At 45.7% G+C, this 19968-nt stretch overlaps 1 protein-coding gene across 1 annotated transcript in view; it reads left to right on the plus strand.

Moving 5' to 3' along the window:
* LOC134965871 (uncharacterized) overlaps window positions 1-19968 on the plus strand; it is a 46204-nt gene that overhangs the window by 6715 nt on the left and 19521 nt on the right. The window contains exons 2-4 of the mRNA XM_063942256.1: window positions 9011-9077; window positions 12121-12486; window positions 19462-19737. Of these exons, the coding sequence (XP_063798326.1) occupies window positions 9032-9077; window positions 12121-12486; window positions 19462-19737 (688 nt within the window). The 5' untranslated portion in view covers window positions 9011-9031. The remainder of the gene's footprint in view (window positions 1-9010; window positions 9078-12120; window positions 12487-19461; window positions 19738-19968) is intronic.

Genomic DNA, 19968 nt, shown 5'->3' on the forward strand with positions numbered 1-19968 from the left:
GCTTCATTTTTACACTGCAAATTAGATTGCAGATTGAACACACCCCACCCAAATCTAACTCTCTGCAAATGTTATATCTGCCTCCCCTGCAGTGCACATGGTTTTGCCCAATTGCTAACTAAATTCCTGCTGCGATCAACTTGGAATTACCCCCATGGTTTTGCCAATTAGAGGAAAATGTTGTTTTGCAATCAACCTTGAAATAGGCGCAATGTTAAAGATTTTGTATGTTTTCAGTAAAAAAAGGGTGTTCCACCACCAGCCTGGAAGGGTCCAATTTGTTTTCAGTATTTTATCTAAAAAGTTAAGGCTGATCAGTAATAATTGTTGAGCCTGTTTGTTTATCCAGGTTTTTTTTTAATGGTACTGTAAGTTAAATTTGCAATGAGATGAGTATGTCTATCTCTATATAGAGTTGGCAGAGGATTCTTATATAAACCTCTTAACTGAATCACTCAGACACAGAGCCGATAAAACCAAAGTGATGGTTTATTTCTCACAGCACACAGGAATAGATAATACACAGGAAACAGGAGTAAATATAGCCCAGAAACAATACACAGGTAGCAGTCTAAATACTAAATCCCAATAGAGGATATAGGTCCACAGCAATTCCACACAGAAGTTACAGATAAACATGTCCACACAGCAGAACTATCACTGAGTCCACACAGCAGTGATAGCAGATTAGTCCACAGGAGTAAATAAGTGTAAGTCCACACAGCACTGGTGATGCGTTCCACAAGGTACCCTGGCACAGTATCACCCCTTAGCCAGAGTCCTGCAACTAACATCAGGAGCTGACCTGCACAACCTATTTTAAAACCTTCCAAATGCCCATCATGCCGTGCTCACCTGGGGAGGATACACCGGTTCCTGATTGGTGGAATCCCATTTCAGGTATCTCCCTCCTCCCTCCTACAGGGTGATGTCACACTGACTAGACGCATGTGATAAGACTGAGGCAGTATTGTTAGACAACCAGCAAGGACAATATTACGATATGACATATCCATTTTCACCAACAGGAGATCTAGCAATTCAGATGCTGGGTATCCTCACTCCGCAAACATTGCAAACTCTTACACTCGGCACACCTATTGGGTGTACTAATACATTTGCCTCTAGCACAACGGTGCAGGGAATACTTTCCACCCCCCCCCCCCCCCCTCCCTTGCACAAGGAACAGCTGCCTAAAGGCAGGCCAATGTTGAGGTTCCGCACCCAGTACTTTCGCAGCTCTCTGCAGTCCTTTCTCCCTCAAAAGCCAATTTCTCACCTGCAGCTCGTTCTGCGCACTCCTAAAATAACATAACATCACAGCACTATGTGTCAGGTCACAGCATACCTGTATTTACCTGAGTAAGATTATAGTTCAGAATATATAGGCTAACGAATGAACACGCACATGGGGTAATAGTGACATAAGCCAGAGAGACATGGGAACGGAGGGCTAAAAAGTACCTTAATCACTACAAAGATTGAAACACCATATATACAGTTTTACCCTCTGTCTCATATCTTTAAATGAATAAAGGGTGTTTTTCAGCTTTGTTAGTGAACCAAAAAAACTTAGCAATTGGGCAAAACCATGTGCACTGCAGGTGGGGCAGATGTAACATGTGCAGAGAGAGTTAGATTTGAGTGGATTATATTGATTCTGTGCAGGGTAAATACTGGCTGCTTAATTTCTATGGCGCAATTTAGATTTCAGTTTTAACACACCTCACCCAAATCTAACTCTCTTTTCACGTGTTATATCTGCCCCACCTGCAGGGCATCATGGTTTTGCCCATTAGAGGAAAATGTTGTTTAGCAATAAACCTTGAAATAGGCGCAATGTTAAAGATTTTGTATGTTTTCAGTAAAAAAGGGTGTTCCACCACCAGCCTGGGAGGGTCCAATTTGTTTTCAGAGTTTTAGCCAAAAAATGATGGATGATCAGTAATAATTGCTGAGCCTGTTTGTTTATCCAGATTTTTTTAATGGTAAAGTAAGTTACATTTGCAATCAGATGAATACTGTATGTCTATCTCTATATAGAATTGGCTTAGGATTCCTATATAAACCTCTTAACTGAATAAAGGGTGTTCTTCAGGTTTGTTAGCGAACCCAAAAAAGTTAGCAATTGGGCAAAACCATGTGCACTGCAGGTGGGGCAGATGAGCTTTAGATGAGCGTGCAGAGAGAGTTAGAATTGGGTAGGATATATTGTTTCTGTGCAGGGTAAATACTGGCTGCTTATTTTTTATGCGGCAATTTAGATTTCAGTTTGAACACACCCCACCCAAATCTAAAGGGCCCTACACATTTAAAGATCCACCGCCGAGCTGCTCGGCGGCAGTTACGGACGACGGGCAACCCGGCGGCGGGGGGCAGTGACGGGGGAGTGAAGTTTCTTCACTCCCTCCGTCACCAGGCTCCATTGAAGTGCAGGCAAATATGGACGAGATCGTCCATATTGGCCTGCACGCACAGCCGACAGGGCACCAGCGATGAACGAGCGTGGGGCCGCGCATCGTTCATTGCTTGGGCCTCCACACTGAAAAATATGAACGATATCTCATTCATTCATGAACGAGATCGTTCATGTCTTTTAGTGAGATCGACCAGTGTGTAGGGCCTATAACTCTCTCTGCACATGTTACATCTGTTCCACCTGCAGTGCAGCATGGTTTCGCCCAATGGCTAACTTTTTTGGTTCACAAACAAACCGGAATAAGGCCCAAAATACAGGAATAATAACCAGAAAAAAAGGAGAAAAGGAATTGATACTAAAACTTAGAACTTTAAACAAAGATCTCTGTCTATGAGCTTCCCGTCAATACTACAAGCAGCTATAAATATCAAAAGAAAAAAATATTTGATGATATAGAGAATAAAACTAAATTGAAAACACTAAAAGAAAAATGTATCTTGGTGTACATGTGCTTTAACTTCGTCAATTAAATGGTATATGCAAAAAAGGTGCAAATTAGTAAAAGTATAATCAAAGGTAACATGAAAAAGAAAAATCTAGATGTGCTACATTTAACACAATAAAAACACTAATGTTTGCACCCTTTTAAGGAGTATGGGGGGTAGCCAAGTAGCCCTGATAGGGCTTAAGCACATGAAGCATAATCTCCGATAAGTGCCCCCTTGACCCACGATAAGTGTCGCAAAAATACAGAGGTCAGCGGCTTTTTGTGGGACCTATGTATTTCCGTGCAAAAATACAGGACCTAATTGGATAGTGTGATAATAAACAAGCAAAAAACAAATTTTTCACGCCCATGCACTATCACAGGTAATTGGATACCCCCCTAAGTGTTGGATATCTTCCGGCATGCAAGCCAGCACCTCAACATGGCACTGCAGCTGAAATGACGTAACAGTTTATCCTTCTTCAACGTTTTGGAGTCATCACCTCATCATAACCTTTAGGGTTAAGGCATTAGGGTAAATTTAGGAGTTTGGATTAGGGTCAGGGCCAGCAACAGAAATCTTGGGGCCCAGTACACTGATATCTCTGGGGTCCCCTCAACCTCCTTTAACTCGTTAGAGGGGATTTTTTTTTTAAAAATGGAGCATTGACTGTCAGTAAGATCAGCAGGTGGTTTTCCTGCTGGGCTACCCGTCTCTTCAATGGTGGTGGCAGGGACATACAGAAAAGCGCAGCGCAGCAACATGCATAATGATGGCAATACAGCATGGACCTTAGGGACTGGACACAGTGATGTGGTAAAAGGAAAGGAGAGAGTTTAGGGGGTTTGTTAATTGTATTCCTACTTAAATTGAGCAGTTGGAGTATACACTTTAAAAAGCAATATTGGCACTGTGGCCCCATTATTTGTGTCCCTGATCCTTGGGGCCCCACTGAACCTCGGTGCCCTGCACAAGTGTCCCCTTTATCCCCCCCCTGTCACCGGGCCTGGGTAGGGAGGGTTAGGGTTAGAGGGGTAGGAGAGAAGGTATAACACCCCTGTCGACTTCTTCGCAATAGGGATCCTGGCGTCAGTATTTTGTATATCGAGATCCCGGCCGCCGGCTTTCCATACTGACCCCTAGGCACACCCCTGTAGGGGGATATAGCCACACCACCTTCACGATGAGGCCATATACTGTAGCATATTGCTACTGTTGCAATATTAGGATTGTTTACAGGTCTGTGCTACTGCAATGTGGTGAGTAATATGCCATTTCTCTGTTTCATGTTTGCACAGATCCCTACTCACATCAGAGAGGTAAAGTTCCCCCCATTGCTTCCCCTTTTATGCAGATAAGCTTCTGTTACCTTATACTGTAACGTGAGTGTAACCTTCTTAGGCGAAACTATTATCTCAGATTCATTTGCATAAGTGTGAACTCCAGCTAAAGTATTGTAACCGAAGCTGACAGTTATTTCACCTACAGAAGTCTCCCCTTTCTACATTTTTCATACGCATTAAACAAAAATATATAACGATAATTAGCAGACTTCAGGAACAAGAACGCAGCTTTGCAGAATTTCCAAGGTAGGACTTTTCAGAATTCACCGACAATGTGACAAATAAATTACATGAGTCATTTAACTCATACGTCTGTTCACGGTTTCCATTAATCATTTTTTCACTGCTTAATAAACTGTTCTCTAAACTGTTTTACACAGTACTTTTACCACATAAGGCGTTAAGAAGTCATTTCAAGAATAATTCACAACTTACACTATTAAAATACATAAAAAAAACAATTAGAATAACCCTATTCAATTCTTTATACTGCAGTAAAAAGCTCTGGCTATAATAGAAGTCCCTCAAGGGTACAAGGCTTGGGTAACTATTTTGGTGCACAGGAATCCTCTTGGGATTTCTACAGCAAATCCTGTCTAGGTAGCTGACTGACTCACCACAATAGTGATGGAGCTGAGTTTTGCTCCTAAGGAAGGATTAATGTCACTTTTTACTAAAAGTACTGCAACTGTAACCAGTATGGTAAATATTTCACTTATGAATCAGTTACATTCCAAAGTACCAAAGTAGCAATTGGATAGCCGGCTACAGTGTTGCAAAATCCAGGCTCCAAGCCAGCCAATAGCATTAAATTACTGGATTAACTCCCTCTAGAGATGAGCCGGCTGTGTGGCTGTCAAAATACAATGGCCCTCATTCCGAGTTGTTCGCTCGCTAGCTGCTTTTAGCAGCAGTGCAAACGCTAAGCCGCCGCCTACTGGGAGTGTATCTTAGCATAGCAGAAGTGCGAACGAAAGGATTGCAGCGCTGCAACAAAAAATAGATTATGCAGTTTCTGAGTAGCTCGAGACTTACTCCTAGCTAGCGATCACTTCAGACTGTTTAGTTTCTGTTTTGACGTCACAAACACGCCCTGCGTTCAGCCAGCCACGCCTGCATTTTTCCACACACGCCCGCATTTGTATCTGACACGCATGCGTTTTTACACACACTCCCCGAAAATGGTCAGTTACCTCCCAGAAACACCCACTTCCTGTCAATCACTCTGCGGCCAGCAGTGCGACTAAAAAGCGTCACTAGACCTTGTGTGAAACTGCAATGGCTTTTGTGAAAGTATGTCGCGCGTGCGCATTGCGCCCCATATGCATGCGCAGAAATGCTGTTTTTTTGCCTGATCGCTGCGCTGCGAACGAAAGCAGCTAGCGATCAACTCGGAATGAGGGCCCATGTCATAAGGCTATTTGCTTTAGCACTCCTAACTTTTAAGACACATTCTCAAGAGTACAGAGGTGAGTTATGCTATTGCCCGGAAATGTGAATTTATAGGTAAAGTAAGTAGCTTTCATCAATCCGTTACTTCACTATTGTTAAAATAGCAGAGGTCAGTCCTTGCAGTCTGCTTAGTCTATCGCTGCATATGGTGGGGCTTGCACCAGGGCTACAGTTTAGCTGCATTGTATGCAGCTCCCACCTGCAACCTCACACTGTCTACGCAGGTCTTTGTTCTTCAGGGGTTTGCGCGTGACACATTAATGCAACCAGGATGACCAAATGTAGCCTGGGTGTTACCTGCATCAGGTTAGTAAATACAAGAGGCAATGGAAGGCAGTCGCGTACGGGCGCTAGCCCTGAAGGGGACACACTGACCTACTCCATAGCTGGGAGCCCAGGGGGCATCTGCCACAGTCCTCCTTTTCCCTGTTTGGGTGCTGCTGGGGTTTTGGAAGTGAATGTGATGTGCAGGAGGCAGGGCCTCTCCTACAGCCCCTCCTACAGCAACTGGCACCTATGGGGAGAGACTTTCTCTTGAGTGCACACTCCCCCCACTCTAACGTCCCCTCCTCCTTACAGCCACACAGTGTGATAATGTCCTCCTTAGCAGAAGACCCAGTCAAGGATCCTGTAACAACCCTAGGCCCATGTAATTAGTCCCCTCCCACTATCTCAGCACCCCTGGAAAGAGTGTGTTTCTTGGTGCTGATGGGACAGGGTGTTGGCAGTGAATGCTAGCAAGTATGGTGGGGGCACAAACAACTATCTCACCTCTGGGCTCCTAATATGAAATTATGACCCTGACCTGCATGTACTGGTTTAGGGGGACGTGTACTAAGCAGTGATAAAAGAGGAGACGTGGGCCAGTGGAGAAGTTGCCCATGGCAACCAAACAGCATTGACATAACATTTATAATTTACATACTATAACCGTATACAGAGCAGCTGATTGGTTGCCATGGGCAACTTCTCCACTGGCTCACGTCACTTTTTTCACTGCTTAGTACATGTCACCCTTAGTTCACTACAGTTTTAGTTGAACCTAATAAAAACTTCTTTGATCTCTAAACTGTCTTTACGGTGCCTCCACCCAAGATTCCATTGTTGGACCAACCCCCTGAAGCAGACCTGAGAACCTCTACAAGTCACTGATTTGCATGTGTAACAATATTATTTAGGTATTACCTGATGTTTTGTTTTCTTCAAGCCTTATTTACCAGATACTTCACTACGAGACTCAGTGACCACATAAATAATAACTTCAGGCTTTATTTAACAGGAAGATGTTTATTTTGACTTGAAAGGAAAGCAGTTTGTACCCACTGTCCTTACAGTTTGTAACAATTACACTTTTCAATTTGGCATCAGTAAAAACACTATTTTATAATTACCCTAAAGGTGGGTACATACTAAATGACGTGCTCTATGAGCGACCACTCAGGAGGGTCCGGGGAGGGGGCGTTATGGTTAGGCACCACCGACGGGAGGTTAGGTGTAGGCACTAGAGGGGAGGTTAGGGTAAGGCTGCAGGATAAGGGGAGCTAAGTTTAGGCACCAACGGAGGAAAGTTAGGGATAGGTACTAAGGGGAGAGTTAGGGTTAGGCTGGAGGGTTAGGGGAAAGGGGAGAGGGGGGGAACATATTTATATTGCCCCTGTCGGGATTTCACAGATCGGCATTCCGGTGTTGGTGTTGTGACCGCCGGCATCCCATTCGGCGGTCAGCCAGAAACATCCCACCCTAAATGTTTTTGAAAAGATAAATGATCACATCTCATCTTGCGACACAAAAATTGGCATAGTGGCAAGACGTCTCAGGAGAAATAAAATAATCTGCACTTCTGCTGCAGTCCCACAATGGGGGTAATTCAGAGTTGATCGCAGCAGCAAATTTGTTAGCAGTTGGGCAAAACCATGGCCCTCATTCCGAGTTGATCGGTCGCAAGGCGAATTTAGCAGAGTTACACACGCTTAGTCTACGCCTACTGGGAGTGAATCTTAGCTTCTTAAAATTGCGACCGATGTATTCGCAATATTGCGATTACTAACTACTTAGCAGTTTCTGAGTAGCTCCAGACTTACTCTGCCTGTGCGTTCATTTCAGTGCTTGTCGTTCCTGGTTGACGTCACAAACACACCCAGCGTTCGCCCAGGCACTCCCACCGTTTCCCCGGCCACTCCTGCGTTTTTTCCGGAAACGGTAGCGTTTTCAGCCACACGCCCCTGAAACGCCGTGTTTCCGCCCAGTAACACCCATTTCCTGTCAATCACATTACGATCGCCGGAGCGAAGAAAAAGCCGTGAGTAAAAATACTTTCTTCATAGTAAAGTTACTTGGCGCAGTCGCAGTGCGAACATTGCGCATGCGTACTAAGCGGATTTTCACTGCGATGCGAGGAAAAATACTGAGCGAACAACTCGGAATGAGGGCCCATGTGCACTGCAGGGGGGGCAGATATAACATGTGCAGAGAGAGTTAGATTTGGGTGGGGCGTGTTCAAACTGAAATCTAAATTGCAGTGTAAACATAAAGCAGCCAGTATTTACCCTGCACAGAAACAATATAACCCACCCAAATCTAACTCTCTCTGCACATGTTACTCTGCCCCACCTGCAGTGCACATGGGCCCTCATTCCGAGTTGTTCGCTCGGTATTTTTCATCGCATCGCAGTGAAAATCCGCTTAGTACGCATGCGCAATGTTCGCACTGCGACTGCGCCAAGTAACTTTACTATGAAGATAGTATTTTTACTCACGGCTTTTTCTTCGCTCCGGCGATCGTAATGTGATTGACAGGAAATGGGTGTTACTGGGCGGAAACACGGCGTTTCAGGGGCGTGTGGCTGAAAACGCTACCGTTTCCGGAAAAAACGCAGGAGTGGCCGGGGAAACGGTGGGAGTGCCTGGGCGAACGCTGGGTGTGTTTGTGACGTCAACCAGGAACGACAAGCACTGAACTGATCGCACAGGCAGAGTAAGTCTGGAGCTACTCTGAAACTGCTAAGTAGTTAGTAATCGCAATATTGCGAATACATCGGTCGCAATTTTAAGAAGCTAAGATTCACTCCCAGTAGGCGGCGGCTTAGCGTGTGTAACTCTGCTAAATTCGCCTTGCGACCGATCAACTCGGAATGAGGGCCATGGTTTTGCCCAACTGCTAACAAATTTGCTGCTGCTATCAACTCTGAATTACCCCCATTGTCTGAAGATGTAAATTACTTATGCTTCATGAGCTTGTAAGTAAGTGCTGAGTAGCCTATTAACATGTGCAAGTAAAACCCTCATTCTTCTCTCTTTGTCTTTTTCAGGTCTACAGCAGCAGGAAAACAATGGCGGCTCAGTATCTAACTATTATATTCATACTTCATATTTTCTGTAAGAGCTATTCTACTACGCCATGAATAATTGTAATGTCTGAGTTTATTGCTGCTTAATACAGACAGCTGTTTATATTTGGGATATGTAAAAGGTAGTGTGTTCATAACTCTCAAAATCTGTCCCCAAACACCGATCCCTTTATTAGATCTTACTCAAATGTCTTGTGATATTCCTGCATCTTCACAGGGGGATCGTTATTTAGTTCTTAGGGGGTCATTCTGAGTTGATCGCTCACTAGCAGTTTTTAGCAGCCGTACAAACACTAAGCCGCCGCCCACAGGGAGTGTATATTAGCTTAGTGGAAGTGTGAACGCTTGCATCGCAGAGCGGCTACAAAAATAATTTGTGCAGTTTCAGAGCAGCTCAAAACCTACTCAGCGCTTGCGATCACTTCAGACCATTCAGTTGCGGATTCGACATCACAAACATGCCCTGCGTTCGCCCAGCCGCGCCTGCGTTTTTCCTGGCATGCCTGCGCTTTTCTGAACACTCCCTGAAAACGGTCAGTTGACACCCAGAAACTCCCACTTCATGTCAATCACTCTGCGGCAGCCAGTGCAACTGAAATGCATCACTAGACCCTGTGTGAAACTACATAGATCGTTGTAATAGTACGTCGCGCGTGCGCATTGCGCCGCATATGCATGTGCAGAAGTGCCTTTTTTTTGCTTCATCGCTGTGCAGCAAACAAATACAGCCAGCGATTAACTCGGAATGGCCCCCTTAGTCTCCTTGGCTTCTTCACAGCTTCCGATACATTTGGCCATACTACAGTATTCTTGGTATCACTAATGCTGCGCTATGCTGCTGGTCACCTAACCTCTTCAACCTCTTCAACTGCTAATTTACCATCTCTTTAGTAGGACTGTTAAAGATGTATCTTATTCAAGAATAAAGAATAAAAATCTAATTATTTTATTATAATGTTGCCATCGTGAGATGGTGGGCTGGGGATGCAGTCAAAATGGCGGCTGTCAGGATCCCGCTGGTCAGGAGACTAACGCTGGAATCCCAACAACTGGCATTTCACCGGCAGCCAGAATACCGACACCCGCCCGTAAGTCCCACTCAGCTGGTGGGTCCACACTTCCAACTGAGTGGGAATAGAACCTCTGGTGAGCGAAGCTTGCCACCTGGCCCGATGCGTGGAGAGCGCAGCGAATCAGCAAAGGAACTCGCTGCTTTGCCGCTGGTATTCTGGCAAATGGGATGCAGCTGTTGGGATACTGACAGCCGGCATCCAGTCAGCAGATATTACATACCGCAGATATTACATACTGGATCCGATGGGATATACAGTGCATCCGGAAAGTATTCACAGCGCTTCACTTTTTCCACATTTTATTATGTAACAGCCTTATTCCAAAATGGAATAAATTAATTCTTCCCTCAAAATTCTACTCACAATGCCCCATAATGACAACGTGAAAAAAAGTTTTTGTTGAGATATTTGCAAATGTATTAAAAATAAAAAACCAACAAATCACATGTACATAAGTATTCACAGCCTTTGCCAGTATTCAGCAGTCTCACGTAGGATTCTCTTTGGGACATTGACTTATAGGGGTATATTCAATTGAAGTTGAAAGCTGCCGTCTGTCGAAAAGACGGCAGTTTTTGACTTTTTTAGGTCTGAAGGGGTTCCGACCTATTCAATATAACCCCAAATTATTTGACAAGTCGAGTAATTTGACTAGTCGAAAAGCACGTGGATCGGCGGAATAGCTGCCGATCCGCGTGCTTCTGTCGAAAACGGGGCCAAAACTGACAGATTTTGGCCCCCTTTTTTCGACCATCTCAATCCACCTTTAAAAAAAAGTTGGATTGAGGACATGAGTTGGGAAAGCAGGGCGGCGGGCTGCAGGTCACCACCTCTGATGGGTGTCCGGCAGCGCACCCCGGCCGCCGCAGACAGGTCCTCTGCCGCCGCTGATGTGTCCCCCGCCGCCGCTGACAGGTTCTCCGCGCCGCTGAGGTGTCCCCCTCCACCGCTGATGTGTCCCCCTCTGCCACTGACAGCATCCCTCGCCGTCTGACAGGTACCCCCGGCCGATGCAGTTACCTCTCCCTGGCCGCCGCTAATGGGGATCCCCCCCCCCCATTCCCTGCCGCCGCTGACAGCTACACCGGTCAGCCGCTAGCAGCAGCAGGATGGGACACCATGGCCCTCATTCCGAGTTGTTCGTTCGCTAGCTGCTTTTAGCAGCCGTGCAAACGCGAAGCCGCCGCCCTCTGGGAGTGTATCTTAGCTTAGCAGAAGTGCGAACGAAAGGATCGCACAGAGGCTACAAAAAAAGATTGTGCATTTTCTGAGTAGCTCGAGACCTACTCCTAGCTTGCGATCACTTCAGACTATTTAGTTCCTGTTTTGACGTCACAAACGTGCCCTGCGTTCGCCCAGCCACGCCTACGTTTTTCCAGCCACTCCTACGTTTTTATCTGGCATGCCTGCGTTTTTCTGCACACTCCCCGAAAACGGTCAGTTACCACCCAGAAACACCTGGCATGCCTTCCTGTCAATCACTCTGTGGCCAGCAGTGCAACTGAAAAGCGTCGCTAGAGCTTGTGTAAAACTGCATCGGCTTTTGTGAAAGTACGATGCGCGTGTGCAGTGCGCCCCATACGCATGTGCAGATTTGCCAGTTTTTTGCCTGATCGCTGCGCTGCGAATGAAAGCAGCTAGCGATCAACTCGGAATGAGGGCCCATGAGCGGACAAATCTGACAGTTGGATTTGGCCGCTCATTTGAATAGGGCTTGCCGGATCCATTCCGACAAATGCATGTCGGAATGGATCCGACTTTAATTGAATATACCCCATAGTCATCTTGCTGCCATTTATTTCGAAGAGCCTTTTGGGTAAACTTTAGGTGGCCATTAGACTAAACTATACAAAGGGTGCCTCTGCCAATCTCTAAAGGCAACTTGTATCCACTCCCCAACCTCAATCCATACATTTTTAATCTGTGTTTTGGAAAACGTGATGGATATAAGTAAATAATTATAATATATATTAACTCATTTCTCTTTTCCCTTTGCAGGCAGCAGATATTCTGCTGTAAAACTGCAGCAACCCGCTGCTCTAGCCGCCTTGGTCGGCTCCACCACTAACATAAGTTGCCAGCTGCAATTAAGTACAGAGAAAGTGATCCGAGTTACTTTATATTGGTTTAAAATAGAGGCTAAAACAACAAGAAGAGTCTACGTTTTTCCTGGTACTGATCCTAATTCTATAATCAGCAAACAATCAGCACGACCTAGTAACCCAAACCACACAACAGATATGTCTTTGACCATCGACAATCTAAGACTCGCTTACACCGAGACATATTTCTGCTTTACTTCATTGCTGATTGGTTCAGACAGCAGATCCTCAGTGGGGGATGGAACATATGTTCTTGTATATGGTGAGCATGTTTCAAACATATCCAAAATATAATGCTTATATGACAATGATATGTATCTCTGAACATATTTTATGTGTAGAATGACTGACAAAATTGCTGTCCAAGCTTCCCAATTCTAAATTTAATCTACACAATTTGGGTCATTCCGAGTTGTTCGCTCGTTATTTGTTTTTCGCAACGGAGCGATTAGTCGCAAATGCGCATGCGCAATGTCCGCAGTGCGACAGCGCCAAGTAAATTTGCTATGCAGTTAGGTATTTTACTCACGGCATTACAAGGTTTTTTCTTCGTTCTGGTGATCGTAATGTGATTGACAGGAAGTGGGTGTTTCTGGGCGGAAACTGGCCGTTTTATGGGTGTGTGCAAAAAAACGCTACCGTTTCTGGGAAAAACGCGGGAGTGGCTGGAGAAATGGAGGAGTGTCTGGGCGAACGCTGGGTGTGTTTGTCAAACCAGGAACGACAAGCACTGAACTGATCGCACTGGCAGAGTAAGTCTCGAGCTACTCAGAAACTGCACAGAGAAGTCTTTTCGCAATATTGCGAATCTTTCGTTCGCAATTTTAAGAAGCTAAGATTCACTCCCAGTAGGCGGCGGCTTAGCCTGTGCAAAGCTGCTAAAAGCAGCTTGCGAGCGAACAACTCGGAATGACCACCAATGGGCCTAATTCTGAGTTGATTGCAGAAGCAAATTTGTTAGCAGTTGGGCAAAACCATATGCACTGCAGGGGAGGCAGATGTAACATGTGCAGAGGGAGTTAGATTTGGGTGGGGTGTATTCAAACTGAAATCTAAATTGCAGTGTAAAAATAAAGTAGCCAGTATTTACCCTGCACAGAAACGAAATAACCCACCCAAATCTAACTCTCTCTGCACATGTTATATCTGCCCCCCCTGCAGTGCACATGGTTTTGCCCAATTGCTAACAAACTTGCTGCTGTGATCAACTCAGAATTACCCCCAATGTCATTTAAGTGCAAAATAATAGCTACATTGAACGACAGGTCATACCCCAAATATAAGGGTCTAGGTTGACTTGTGTTTCCATGCCGCTGCTCTACTGAACTCAAGCTCCAGTCCCAGAGAGTGGAAGGGCATGGGTACAAAATACCTATACTTGGATTTGCTGGTGGGGCCCGCCAGGAAAAAAAAGGGTCTTCAACAGACTCTATCCCCAGCCCAGAACATGCTGCAGTGCGCTGGTTTGTAGTGGGGCCAGGGAAGCTTCTACTGTCTACTCTGTCTGTGTTTATGTGTGTATGGGTTTGAGTAGGTGGGGGTGGTGCAATCAAACTGAACACCCCATCTTGGATCTGTTCCTGGCTGGTGGGATCATGTTGCCACCTCTGTTCAGCATGACCCTCACGATTAGGTCACACCCTTCGAAGGTACCCAGGCCAAAGCCAGCTCTTTACGGCCCTAACTGAATTTACCCATTATTACCCTTGCTATACCTGTCCAAAGCTATGGGGCCCCAACTGTTATATACTGTAGTCTTAGCTCGGTGATGTCAATTGTTCTCAAGGACAGTGTGATAGATTTTTGGCAAGTCACTTTTTTAGGTAGGAAAAATGGGTTTACATCTTAGATCAGCCTAACTAAATATTTGAGCATTGATGTCTATAGACCAACACAATGCAAGTTTTTAATTTACAATTTTAATTTTTCAGAATTTAATAAATAATGGGTTTCAAGCAAATTTGATTGAATCTGACTAAGGGGGTAATACAGACCTGATTGCAGCAACAACTTTGTTAGCAGTTAGGCAAAAACATGTGCACTGCAGGTTGGGCAGATGTAACATGTGCTGAGAGAGTTAGATTTGGGTGGGTTATATTGTTTCTGTGCAGGGTAAACAGTGACTGCTTTATTTTTACACTGCAATTTAGATTTCAGTTTGAACACACCCTACCCAAATCTAACTCTCTCTGCACATGTTACATCTGCCCCCCTGCAGTGCACATGGTTTTGCCCATTAGCTAACAAATTTGCTGCTGCGATCAGGTCTGAATTAGGGCCTAAATTTGGTCTGGTTCCTATTTATGCTACAGTTTTTTCAGCCATATAGCATGTGTTTCCGGTGTTTACCATACCTAATGTAAATTGATACAACAGGTTAAACTTATACCAGAAATGGTTCTGCAGCCTTTTGCTGTTAGAGGCTTCTTCAGCCCCGGATGAAGCCCCGATTTGGTCACAACTGAACAATGTCTTCGGGACTGAGCATGTGCTGTAGTCACAGTGAGCATGTCTTGTGATGGCGCTACGGCTCCGGTCGCAGGTTCCCTGTTTGCTGCTGCCACATTGACAGTGTGTAAGAATTTCAGGGGTGGTGATGGGTAGCATTAGAGGAAAGCATGATTGCCCCATTTTCTGGGTGTGCCAAAGCCAGACTGGTTACTCAGAGGTCTGAAGCTGCGGCCAATGGTCATGATGTTAATCTGATGCTGGGTGATCCGATGCCAATGATGTCATCTCCAAGTGCTCCTGAGCCCACCAATCTGCTGCCTTTTAGGCAGAACGGGTCACCAATAACCCGGGTCTGCCTTTCACACTGCAGCCGACCTGGTTTGGACCCGGGAATAACCTTGGTCGGACCCCGGGTTGCTGACCCAGAACAGACCTGGGATGCACGACCCAGCATTGACACTTTCACCCCGAGCCTGGACCCATGTTATGCCGGCTTGGGCCGGCAATAAGCCGGGTTCTCTGCTCTGTGGAAAAGGGGTTTTAGCGATATTTAAAATATTCACAGAAAAAAAATCACCAAAAAAAAAAAAATACACATTAATTAAATCCAGACAGCAGTACTGCGTGCAAGTAAAATACAATGTCAGACCTTATTGTGTCATTTCTCTGTGGCTTTGTATATTTTAAAGTATGGTTCATTTTGATTTCCTTTGCAAACCTCAGCAAAATAAATGAATAATAAAATAAAATAAAATAGAAACAGGATATGTTAGAGGTTACAAACAATAAAAACAACTGGCATGAAGTCAACTTTCACTGATGTCAGACCTCTTTTCATCGTTTTGCTTCCCTGCATTTACTACATTTTGAAATGGAACATATCTTTTCTATACTCCTGCTAAGGAATTTGCTGCCTCCCAACAGTAACTGAATTAAGACACCATAATAAAAGGGGACTGGCCTCTTCATGATTATCACATTTTTGGGGGACAGGATTCTTTCAGACCAAGATTTCTATGGCAGGGTCAAGAGGTAGTGTCTATCGTGGGTGTGGTTCATCAAATCGACAGTATCTAGGTCGACAATGTTTAGGTCGACCACTATAGGTCGACAGTCACTAGGTCGACATGGATGGAAGGTCGACAGGGTTTCTAGGTCGACATGTGCTAGGTCGACAGGTCTAAAGGTCGACATAAGGATTTTTTTTGTGTGTGTCGTTTTCTTCGTAGAGTGATCGGGATCCCAAATTAGTGCACCGCGTCCCCTCGCATGGCTCGCTTCGCTCGCCATGCTTCGGGCATGGTGCCTTCGCTCCGCTACCGCTTCGCTCGGCACACTTTACCGTTCCAATCGTAGTCCACGTGGATCGTTAAGTATGAAAAAATGCAAAAAAAGAAAAAAAATGTGAAAAACTCATGTCGACATTTAGACCTGTCGACCTAGCACATGTCAACCTAGAAACCCTGTCGACTTTCCATCCATGTCGACCTAGTGACTGTCGACCTATAGTGGTCGACCTAAACATTGTCGACCTAGATACTGTCGATCTTCAGACCGGATCCCGTCTATCGTACCCCTTTGTCTTTGCCGAGTTCTGTCGCAACTATAAGATTACCTGTCCAATCTTTCTGATTGGAAAGAAAATCTGGTAATGTATGGGGACTAATGACAGATGACCAATTGCTCCCAAACACTGGAAAACAGACACAAATGGACGTTCTGACAAATTGGTTAAATCCATTTGATAAGATTTAACCAATTTATCCGAACGACCATTTTTGCCCATTTTCTGGCTTTTGGGAGCAAATGGTTAATTGTCATTTGCTCCCAGAGACATTACCAAATTTTCGCTCCAACCAGAAAGATTGGACAGATGATCTTATAGTGTAGCTTTGCTTTAGGGATGGCCATCGGTGTGGTAATCATCGATGGTTCCCATCGATAGCGACATGGTAATTGACCATCAATGGCTGCCAACTATGTAATGGGTGACCATTGATGGTTACCACAACCGATGGTCATTCAATTTCTTTCACAGACTGGCCCGTGGACCAATCAAAACAAAGTGGCAGGGCTGTGCAGGAGTTGCGGGGGTGGAGCTATGCTCCGTGTCCCAGCACCTTGTTAAAAAACACAACACACTTGGTTATGCCATGCTATCGATGGAGGGAAATCATCTGGTTCTCTCTCATTGATGGCAAAACTATTCTACATCGGCCATAAACCATTGTTCATCGTTGGTAGGCCATCCCTGTTTTGCTGGTAGTAATCTGCAGGTCGCAGATCTCTAGCTGCCCTCTGGAGGTGATGGTGCGAGAATGTAACTGAAAAGTGGCCCTGAATCAGCAGACCGTAATGTAGTCAGGAGTTCCCAAGTCAGGGTCACAGACAAAGGAGCAATACGGTATGACAAGCCGAGGTCAAGGGGCACAGGCAGGTAGCAGAACTGTAGTCAGGAGATACAGGGTCCAGTACACAGACAATGAATACAATACAGATGATGGAGCAAGGTAATGTGACTTATTACATGTCCAGGGAAAGTGCTCAGGATCTTACTTAAATGGGGAGGGATTCAAATTTGGCGTGCAAAGTGAAGTCACGTCTAAATGTGCCTGCCTTTAAGGCTGGAGAGAGGCGGTGCATGTCCATATGGAGACTCCTTTGGAAGCGGGTATGTTGGCACTAAGGGGTCAATTCATGAAGCAGTGAAAAGAGTGGAGATGTGAGCAAGTGGAGAATTTGCCCACGGCAACCAATCAGCGTTGAGGTAACATTCATAAAGTGCATTCTATAAAATTATACATAGCAGCTGACTGGTTGCCATGGGCAACTTCTCCACACTTTTCACTGCTTCATGAATAAACCTCTAAGTGCCCTTCTGTGACAATGATGGTGGCGTGACTATATCCCATTGTTGCTGCGTAATAATCTGCTCCTTATGCCCATTCACTCCCCTCCAACAATCAGATAAATCCAGTGCATTATAAGGGATGCAGTTAATTTGCCGACACCGGAACTCCAACAGCTGGCAATGCCAACAGCCACAATCCCGCCGCTCAGGCAGGGGCAGATTTAGGGATCAGGCCGCCTCTAGGTACATTACTGGCCCGCCGTCCCCCCCCCCCCCCCCTTCCCCCCAATCATGTAATTGCCCCCTTCATTTCGGGTGCCAGTCCAGATGCCTCGAGACCACAAAAGCAGCCCCAGCCTCACTCTACTACCAACTCCTGGACCACAATTTTCTGCCCATTGTCCCACCCCCGTCATTTGCAAAATAAATGAGAAAACAAAAAGTAATAAAGAAGAAGAAAAAAAAAGAATCACCTGACCGTTATCAGCCTGGTGTGCCGCCTCCCAGCAAGTACCCCGCCCCTAGGCATGTGCCTCACGTGCACTGGCGTCACAAGGGGTGTGCGGGGGGTGGTTCCGGTATGTATGGTCGACCATGTTATGGTCGACAGTCATTAGGTCTACCATTATTGGTTGACATTGGCATGGTCGACATGAACAAATGGTCGACACATGAAAAGGTTGACATGATTTTTACTTTTTTTGGTGTCGCTTTCTGCGTAAAGTGATGGGGAACCCCAATTAGATCACCGCATCCAGTCGCATTGCTCGGTTCGCTCACCATGCTTTGAGCAAGGTGCCTCGCTCCAAATACCGCTGCGCTCGGCACAGGTTACCGTTCCCAATCCTAGTCCACGTGGATCGTAAAGTATGAAAAGTTCCACAAATGAAAAAAAAAATTGCGAAAAACTCACGGCGACCTTTTCATGTGTCGACATTCAAGTGTCGACCATTTTCATGTGTCGACCATGTGTCCATGTTTACCATGTCAATGTCGACCAATAGTGGTCGACCTAATGACTGTCGACCGTAACATGGTCTACCATCCAAACGGATACCATAAGGGGTGCGGCCCGCTCCCGGGTGTCACCCGCCGAGGGGCGACACCAAAATGCCGGCTCCTGCTCAGTGACAGGAGCCGAGTGCTGCCACTGTTACATTATGTGCAGCACTCAGCTCCTGTCAGTGAGCAGGAGCCGGCACTGCAGAAACAGCACTCCGCGGGAGGCAGCCCGCCCCTCCCAAGTGACAAAAAACGGGGGTTGGGACGCCCCCTTCCCGCGAAGCGCGGCCCCTTTTTTGGACCCCAAGTGCCGTAAATCGGATGCTGGGGCACAAAGCCCCGCCCCTACAGTGACACCCCACCCCCTTACCACGAAGCTCCGCCACTTTTTTACCGCCGCACCGGGTGTCCAAGTGCCTAGTGGGAAATCCGCTACTGCACTCAGGGTCTATTCCCACTCGTAGGTGTCCACGACACCCATAGAGTGGGAATAGAATCTGTGGCGAGAGCAACGAGCTTGTAGTGCGGCAAGCGCAGCAAGGCTGCAAGGGGACTCTCTGCGCTCACCCCGCTGCCGGCATACTGTCAGATGGATGGCGTTGCTGGTATACTGACGGCTGACTTCCCATTATAATGTACAGTAGGTCACTGCTATAGGCTCTACTCATTCTACGTGGCTCTCTCAAATATCTCAGCGCATTAATATGAAGCCAGATTATTTTTTAAAACGCGGTGCAAAATGTGCTTTTGTACATAGCATTAGACATTTGCCTTTGAAGGAAGAGAAAAGTGACAAGTTCTAGACACTAGGGGGAGCTCTATCATGAGGGATCTACTGTATGTTCCAAACAATGATAGCAAGCTGTGATAAATATCATCTTAAATTACTAATTGCATTTTTTTTTTTGCCCATTTTTTTCTGCCTCCCAAAAGAAAACCTGAAAGCATATACCAACGGCACAGATCTCATTTGTGAAATTGAGGTATATAAAGTGGAACACGTGACGCTGGTTTTGGAATATGCAGGGCGTCAGTATAAGGACAGTGTTCATGGCCTGCTTCCAAAGCCAAGTAACTCATATTGGATTGCCAATCGTCTGTATAGTGGGACCACACAATGCCAAGCCCAACAGAACGTCACCTTCTCCTGCCTGCTCCAGTACAAGGGGGAAAGCCTTCTGTATCACACTATAGATGTTACCTGCGCAGGTACAGTATGACGCACTGTAACACATGGACAATGACACTGAAATGTATATTCTGTCTGTATATTACTGCATTACTACTACACAGTCAAGTCACATTATAATGAGCACCTCCTACATGTGACGTCGGCAGCGCGTAGCCAATGAAGTACGTCACATGTCATGCGCTGGCTTGGTGGGTATATAAGGTGTGCGATAGGCCGTCTGCACACATATCACTCGTTGCCGTCAGGGG

This window comes from Pseudophryne corroboree, chromosome 10, assembly GCF_028390025.1.
Source record: "Pseudophryne corroboree isolate aPseCor3 chromosome 10, aPseCor3.hap2, whole genome shotgun sequence".
Classification (NCBI taxonomy): Eukaryota; Metazoa; Chordata; class Amphibia; order Anura; family Myobatrachidae; genus Pseudophryne; species Pseudophryne corroboree.